Source organism: Anas acuta, chromosome 3, assembly GCF_963932015.1.
Source record: "Anas acuta chromosome 3, bAnaAcu1.1, whole genome shotgun sequence".
Classification (NCBI taxonomy): Eukaryota; Metazoa; Chordata; class Aves; order Anseriformes; family Anatidae; genus Anas; species Anas acuta.
The window spans coordinates 80,636,325-80,644,687 of NC_088981.1; the positions used below are offsets into that span (position 1 = coordinate 80,636,325).

The 8,363-nt window shown below is 45.5% G+C and overlaps 1 protein-coding gene across 1 annotated transcript in view; it reads left to right on the top strand.

The window, feature by feature from the left end:
• RNGTT (RNA guanylyltransferase and 5'-phosphatase) overlaps positions 1–3,137 on the top strand; it is a 183,509-nt gene extending 180,372 nt beyond the window's left edge. Inside the window, exon 16 of the mRNA XM_068677985.1 lies at positions 342–3,137. Within this exon, the coding sequence (XP_068534086.1) occupies positions 342–505 (164 nt within the window). The 3' untranslated portion in view covers positions 506–3,137. The remainder of the gene's footprint in view (positions 1–341) is intronic.
• Positions 3,138–8,363: the final 5,226 nt, after the last annotated feature.

An 8,363-nucleotide genomic window follows, 5' to 3' on the forward strand; every position in this document is an offset into this window, starting at 1 on the left:
TCCTTGCCTCAATATGACGTCAGTTCCTGGCATGTTTGTAGTTGCTGCATGAAGAAGTGCACACACACCCTCAGACACACATGTGTATGCCTTTTTTGGTTAAAAATAGCAGTTCCCATGAGGTCGATGCCCGCTGTGGCAGTGCTGCTTTGCTGACCTCTGAGGCGAAGCAGGGGTGGTTGACTCCTGACAGAGCAGCCTTGTGCAATTACGCGTTAAGGCCAACTACTTGAGCCAAATTACATTATTTATTTTGCAACGAGGGGGATCAAATTATCCAAGTGCAATAAACACTGCAACAAATCAGGTCGGTAACTTCAGAATGTGCTCTTTGTCCCCAGCTGTGTGCAATAGCATCCAGAACCCGGTCACGAAGGAGATGCTGTTCGAGTTCATCGACAGGTGTACGGCAGCTTCCCAAGGACAGACACGGAAACACCACCTCGACCCTGACACCGAACTCATGCCGCCCCCGCCGCCCAAGAGGCCGCGCACCATCACATAAGGCCTCGGGCTCCGCAGACAGCGTGTTTACACTGCTGCAGAAGGTGAAATACGAGTGTGAGGGCTGGAAAAAGAAATATCTGAATTGCTGTAAATACCTAGGTGTGTTTTTCCTTTTTTTTTTCCTTTTTGTTTTGTTTTTCTCCAAATTCCACATCATGAACGGACGTTGGTTTGTAACTGACAAAGTCAACCTTACCGTCTGGTATCTGAAGATGAAATTTCCAAAGGTTTAGACAAGAACAGTACAGTGGAATCAAGGGAAAGCTGCCTTGTTTATATACGGATATCTTTTCACCTTTAATTTATAATGTCAGCAATCTGGAACTGCGAAAACATTGGAATGCTGTACTTTTTAGAAGCCGTGTTTAAAAAAAAAGAAAAACTTTTTTTTTTATTATTATTGTTATTCAACTGGTTGCAGTTTGTCACCCATAGTATAATTTATCCTAGTTTCCCTGCATTTCTGAGACTTGTGTTTAAAAGCAAACAGCAATGTTGTTTCCGCACTGTGTTGGTTAAAAACTAAGCCTTCTTAGATTTCACTAATTTTAACGTTAGCTGGGTTTTTGTTGTTGAAATATTAAAAAAGTGAATCCCTCTTGTAAATAGCATCCTTTTGAAAGGGAACGTGCTGGGTGTTTTATTTTTTTCTCCATTTGAACCTAACACACCAAATGTATAGTGGGCTGATTTTAGCTTTGCCTTCTAAGTTCCTCTGTAGATAAGGAATACACCAAATCTTTAGCGTTAAGGTCTCTGTTCTGAGACTGATTCTAGTACAGGGCTTAGTTCTCCACAGTGATACTATTGTAAATATTACGAAAAAAAGTACACTTCACTGTGATATGCAAGAGTTACAACCAGTGCTATCGACGACGTCTTAGATCCGGGCGCTAAATGGCAAAAGAATTGCCAGACAGCTCCTGCGTGAAGGCGAAAGCAGTTTCAGCGGGAGACAGCCGTGTTGCAGGGAAGGTCTCCTGGCTGGGGTAATTTGCAGGGTTCATTTTTTGTGAAAATGAACCATTTATGAGGGTGGTCAGGGTCAGCTGTCCAACGATACAGCACAAAGCCACTGGCTGACTTCCCTCCGAACCAAACGGAGCAGCACGTTAATAACGTGGTGGCTCTCAGGGCAGTGCATTGGCAGCTGTCGGTGATACTGATTCTGGGAAGCTGCCTCCTCATTGTCTCGTGGAGGAGCTGTTCTGAGCTGGGGGTAATTAGAAACCAAACTATCGCAGATTTTAAAGTTTACTGTCAATTTAACAAGCAGGGATCTGATCGGCTTTTCCTATAGTTTACTTACCACATCAGTACGAGTCATCCTTCATCCAGCAGTCTGATCAGTAACGATCCTCAATGCGTTATAACTACAGTACATTTCCATTTGGATGAGTTTTAATGTTTGTAAGCAAGACTAACTCCTGCAATATTTCCTTTTCTATGTGGAAACTTTAGGACTATGCTTTGTGGTGGCTTCTCTTGCTGTTTCAACCTGCTGTGTAAATACACGTGGCATCATTTAGGTGGTGTTCCTCGCGTCTCTTTCTGGGATATTCCACACGTGTTTCAGAGAACCGAAGGAGTTAAATAAGTTACTTTTTATACTACAGTAAAACTTGAGGGGAAAAAATGTGTTCATCAAAGTTCTTTTTTCAACTGTACATAGTTTCTGCATATTATCTATAGAAAAGATATAATATCACCTATGCAAGGTGCAAAATCATCTCTTAAAAAGAGCCTTATGAATTTGTTGTGAAAACCTATGCAGCCTCCATGCATCTTGCATTGAAACACGCAGTTAATTATTTCTTCACTTAGTATAAGCATTTTCCCCCCAATTACACTCATCGCTGAGATTGTTAAAACAAACTTTTTGTCACCGATCTTCATGGTTCTGTGGCAATTGCAACTTATGTGATGATTGCAGCCTTTTAAATGAGTTACTGCATTTCATTCTTGTAAGGATGTCTCCAGGCTGTCTCCTTCTTTCTCCTTCCCAGCCCTCGCATCTTGTATTTCAACAAGACCTAGCTTCTGGTTTACCTTTTACTTTGGAGCTGTGGGAATCAGGCTGCAGCTCGCTTCCATGTGCATTCCACCAAGCTCATGAACGTGTTGTAGCCCTCGTATTCGGACAGCATCTTTTCACACTCTACTTGAAATGGATATTCTGAAAGAGCAGTGGCTCTGAGGAAGGTTAGAGCTCCATGTTCACGTTTGATTATAGAACAATCCTTGCACTATGACCTGTAGCTTTTTAGAGAGGTCAGTTGCCTTTGCTTTGCTGGAATCTACTGGTTGAATGAAGAACCTGACAAAACCAAACAGAATTTCACTTGGACCAGATGGGTTTCATGCTGTGAGAAATGCAGACCTGCTTTGTCTGCTATTAGATGTTTGAGACTGAAGCTAAGAAGCAAGGAAGAGTCCGTGCCAGGAAAATAATGATAATAAAAAAAAATAACTTGTCTACTTTTTGGTGTACAGCATGATATCATCCACTGTTACGTCTTTTGTTAAATATATAATTAAAATTTGGTTTCAGTGGAGTTTCCAAAAAATGTAAGTACATTCCTCTGCAAACTATGTATTAAGTATTTTAATAAAGTCAATGGTTTAAAATACTGCTGCTAAGGATGTGTTTGTTTACTTCGGAGGCCCTGTGCTATCCTGGTATCAGTTCAAGCACCAAAACACTGTGGTGTTACTACTCTTCAGTCCTCCAAGATGATTTTCCACATTTGTCAGAGGTCAGAGGCTTTTCTCTCGAGCCTCCCAGCCCCTGAGCCCGTGGTGGTAGTGCTCCATTATGCCATTTTTTAAGTACACAGTGATCCATTATGCCATTTTAAAGTACAATTTGCTGCTCCTAGAACCAGAAGGAAACCAAAAGGTGTGTGAAGTACCCATTTTATGACAGGCTAACGTTAGGTAGCTTATCCAACTCAGCGTTAGAGTGCAGTTGTATGAGAAGTTGTGCACAAGGCAGCTGCCAAACCAGGTCTGGCATTTGAGCACACCTGGGGAGGTTCAGTAACTTCTTTAATTCCTGTCCCGTGGTCTGTGTGCATTCAGGAGGTAGGCTGGCGTGCCTGGCACATCGTGCTGTGGTTCGTGTCGGCTTGTTCACGGGAGGAGTCCTTCAGCATCCCCACTCCTCAGCGCAGCAGCTCATCAGTGTGGTGTCTGTGAGGTGTGACTTTGTATTTGCATAATGTGTAACGCATAATTGTGTCTCAGGACCCAGGAGTATTCACAAAGGCTTTGGCACAGCGAGCTAATCTCCTAGGATTCATCTGCAGTCAGTGCAGAGAGGATGAGAGCAGAAGTTCAATTTGTTCCTCCTGCATCCCTCCTGCAGATGTCTGTCTGTCTCTGCAGAGTCTCCTCTACCAGTTCCTTTTGAAATCGATATTATGCACGTCCTTTCATGTCAGTCCCCTGTGCTATTATGCTCTTCTGAGCACAGCATTAAACATTTTATTGAGTGTAAATCTCGTTGCATCAAAATCACTGCAGTGGTCAATGAAATTTATAATCTCATTAAAAGTATTGGATTAGTTGGTCAAGAGCTATTTATTTTCCATCTGTGGCATTGCTTTCCTTTGTACCTCCTTAACCAAATCCTATATCCGAGACGTTCTGCTAACTTCCCTCAGACTGACATTTGGCTGAGATGCCTGATGTGGCCGGATCACTTCCATCCTTCTAAAAACAGTGGCTCAGGGTTTGCTGTTCTGTTCAGGGGAAATCAAAGCAGCACCTGCCAGCTGGGCCGGTATTCATCGTACGAGCAAGGAGCCTTCCCTCCTTCCCTCCCTCATGACCCTCGTCCCTTTATTTCCTGTACAAACAGAGGTAAGTCGCACTCGGTGTGCTGATGTCTGGGTTGATTAGTGAATGCACGCAGAGGGAGCATGGGGCACTGTTCTTCCTGCTTCCCTGGTGAGATCCTGCTGACCTCCACAGCGAGCCGAGTGCGTGCGTGCAGGTGCAGGGATGTGTAGGGCTGGGGCTGGAGGTTGATTGAGACATACACAGCACGGTTTTCCCTCCGCCGGGCTCATTTTTAATCTGTTGTATTTCAGTCCGCAGGGAGCAGTCGAGGAGTACCTGAGCATGCTGCAAGAAGCGCTGGTGCCAGAGCCTCCCGGTAACGGCGCGCCCAAAGTGTGAAAACGTGAGGGATGCTCAATGAACCCAATGAGAGGAGGACTAAAAAGAAAAAAAGAAATAAAACCTAAGTGCAACCCATTTGCAGTTTGTCTGGAAAACGCTGGATGTAAAAATAACCCCCAAAAAATTAATGAAATCCAATTATAGTCAAGTCGACTCCCATGATAGGAGTTTATTTAATAAGAAGCACTGCTCGTGCCCCCTTTCTCCCTCCTTTTTCTCCTCCCTCAGTATCTTTGTGCCTATTTGACTAGCAGAAAGCAGGCAAATTGGGTTCGGGAGCATTCATCTATGATACTTTGAGAAAATTAAATGTTGATTAACTCCTGTGTTCACAGCTTCCTCTAGTGCGAGGAGGCGATAAGGTTATCGTACCAAATGTGCCTGAGCTGAGCGTGTAACGCCGGAGGAACAGCACCTTCTTGTTACCGAAACAGACTCCGAAGAGTTTGTGAACTCATTTGACCATCAAGAGATGGAAAATTTTCAACCAAATGGTGGAAATGGTTTCCTCCCAGCTCACACCCCGTCAGCAGGAATGATCAAGTTTTGGCAGCGTCAGTGCTGTTTGTCGTGTATTTAAGGACTTCCAGCCTTCTCCTCCTTATGCAAGATCTTTTCAATGAAGAATTCTGGTTTGACAATGTGGAAAAGCACTAAAGAGCCAAAAAAAAGTCCCTTTTTTTCCTCATCAGGTGGTGGGAAGCTCGCATCTCTGAAAGGATTTCTGGTCTTTATAGCAGTGGGCTCCTGGGCTAACGCACTTTCTCCTGCCACGACGGTTTGTTCTTTTAACAGAAAAGATTTAGTATGTTACCGGTGGGCTGGAAAATCAATGGCACGAGATCAATGATCATTCTGCTGCCGGGTAATACTTACCCGTGTGAGTGAGCGGGTGACCCGCTGCTGTCCTGCACAAATAACCCGTGGCAGGCAAACGCTGGAGTTTGGAAAGTTGCATTTGGCTTTGTGCTTTTCGCCATTTGCTGACCGGTGGAAATGGGCTCACCCCAACGTGGAGTGAGAGCAGCAGCCTGCAACGCTGGGGCTCCTCGCCTTATTGATGGAGAAAAGAGTTTTTAGCATGCATGCCCCTGTCTCTGCTCAGGACTGCGCCCAAAACACTTGTTAATGCTGCAAAGAGGGGGAAAAAAAAAAAAAGGAGCATCTCTCACAAAGTATAAAATGCAAGATTTACCGTGTTAGGCAGCAGCTCCTGATAAATTGACTGGCAAAATGTTTTCCGAGTTTGTGGAGATTTGACAAAATTAGCCATTCCCTAAAGCCAGTTGTGAGCGCAGAGCATTTCTGCTTTCACACACGGTTTTGGGAGGCAAAACAGAGCAATTCCTGTACAGGCAGCTGGGTTATGAAAACTGACAGAGCATTGCTTGTGTGGAGAGGGTTTAAATGATGCACGAGGGACTGGTTAGCGTGTGATATGCAAATGCAAATCTATCCTTGAGGCACCGCGGCTACAAAACGGCTCACAATAATGCTCATTTATCGGAAAGCCGTTTCTTACTGCGGATTCCTCCCTCCCAGAGCAGCAGGGCTCCTTTCCCGGAGTGCCTTGGTCCATGGCATGGGCTTTGCCTGCCTTTGCCGAAAAAAAATGGTTATAGGTCACTGTGTACCCCCGAGGATCTCAGCAACGATTTCGGTGTAGTTACAGCAATGGATGTGTTTGTGGCCAGCCTGTCCTGTCCGAAGTTACCAGCCAGTGTGTGAATTCGGGTTGTTTGCCATGCCTGCCGCTGGTTGCAGGGGGGTATTGCAATGGAAACAGCCACGGCTGGCAAGGAAATGTCAAGATTTTCACCATGGAGTAGGTGGAATCCAGCAAACTTTTCCTGCACTTTACATAAGTCTTTTTTCCTTTTTTTTTTTCAGCTTTAGTAGAAGCTCCTCGGAAATGGCTTGCGATATTCCGTGTAAATTACTGGAGTGCAGCTGCGGGGAGTGCTAAGACTCTCGTTTTCAAGTTCCTGGACAGATTTTAAGTGACAACAGAACTCAATTCTCATCCGAAGGGCTCCCGTTGCTCGCTGCAAGAAACGATATCAGACGTGGCACATTGTCTGCCTGCTACCTGGCTGAAGCACTTCAGTGGCTGAGTGGGAAGATTCATTCTGACATTCAGGCAAGCCATCGGTGCTGTGACCCCAGCTCAGGGCGGCTTACAACACAAGATTGCCCCTCTTCTATTAGGCTACGGGGCGCCATCCAAACTGTCTCGAGTCACAGCAGCAATATTGTTTCCCAAGCATAATGGAAAGTTTTGTTCAGGCTTGTTATTCGGAAGAAAACCAACTCCATTAAACACAGATGAGCGTGTTGACGTAAAGTGACGCGGCAGCAAAAGTTTTTAGTTTTAATCTTTTTAAGAGAGAACTTTCCAAGCTCTTTCTTCTTTCTCAGGAAGACGAGGGAGCAGCTGAATGCAGCGGGTCAGGAATGGCGTTTCCTACCTGCTTTCGGGGTGAAATTGTAATGAGTGATGTTTAAAGACTCCAGGATATTTTCACAGAACCACATAATAGGTGAGGTCGGATGAGACCTCCAGGGACTGTCTAGCCCGATCCCTTTCGAGGCCTGCATTTGTCACTTTTTAATTGCATATTAAAAATGAAGAAATGGCAGGAGCGGAACGTTAAAGAGTTCTGTTCCTCATTAAAACGGGACAGCTCATGTATATACGGTGTGCTCGCTGACAGCCATTAACTAATCAACAAATCATCATCCGGGGTAGCACCATCACTCTCGCAGATGAACGGTGACTGCGCGGGGACAGCGGCAGCAGCTCGCCCAGCAGCACGAGCCCGTTGTGAATATCCATCACGGCTCAGAGGGCTCCAAGCCAAGGGTCTCTGAGGATCTGTAATTGGTGCCAGGAGTGCGTTCATTGCCAATAATACCTAAAGGAAAGGGTGTGCTTCTGGAGTGCCTCCCGTCCTAGGGGTACTCACGGCTGTGGGCGGCGGATTCTGCTCCTGTGAGATGTTAAACTTCATGTCCCGTTTCACAGCTGGGGATAAAGGCCTCAGGAGTTGCTATAAGCAATGCCCCAAAGGCCACCAGGCAAGCTGTGGCAAAACCCAGAGCTCCTCTCTGCTCGACCCTGCTCCTGCGATACGGCACAAGGTCACCCTCTGCAACAAACCAAAACCTTCCCCTGCTTCTTCCCAAGGACACCAGGACTGAAGGACACAAAAATGCAGAGCCCGGGGTATTTTGAAGATGGTTTCACTAAAAATATCTCCCTTCGCAGCCTTACATTTAAAATGCTGTAATTTGCCAAATGGGAATCCAGGCTCATTTCTTCATATCTGCGATGCCGAGATCATTTCCATGTCTGCCTTTCCCTAAATAGGAACTCAAAACTTCTGGTGGCTCACAAAGACTGCCTGTTTCTGCTTTGCTCAGTCCCGAGGAAACTTCTCAGATGTAATGCTCCAGACATTACAGATGGCCCAAAACACAGCAGAGTGAGGACGAGACCTTCTATTGCCACGTTTCGGACAAGGGCATTGATGACCTGATGTAAGGCTGTCAAAAGCAAGGAGGCTCCTGTTGAAAGGAAGGGCACTCAGCTGAGCTCTAGGTGTGAGCTGTTGCAAACAGGCTTTGAGGGGCTCCCAGACATCCAGCAGAGCTGGCTGAGCTTCACTTGG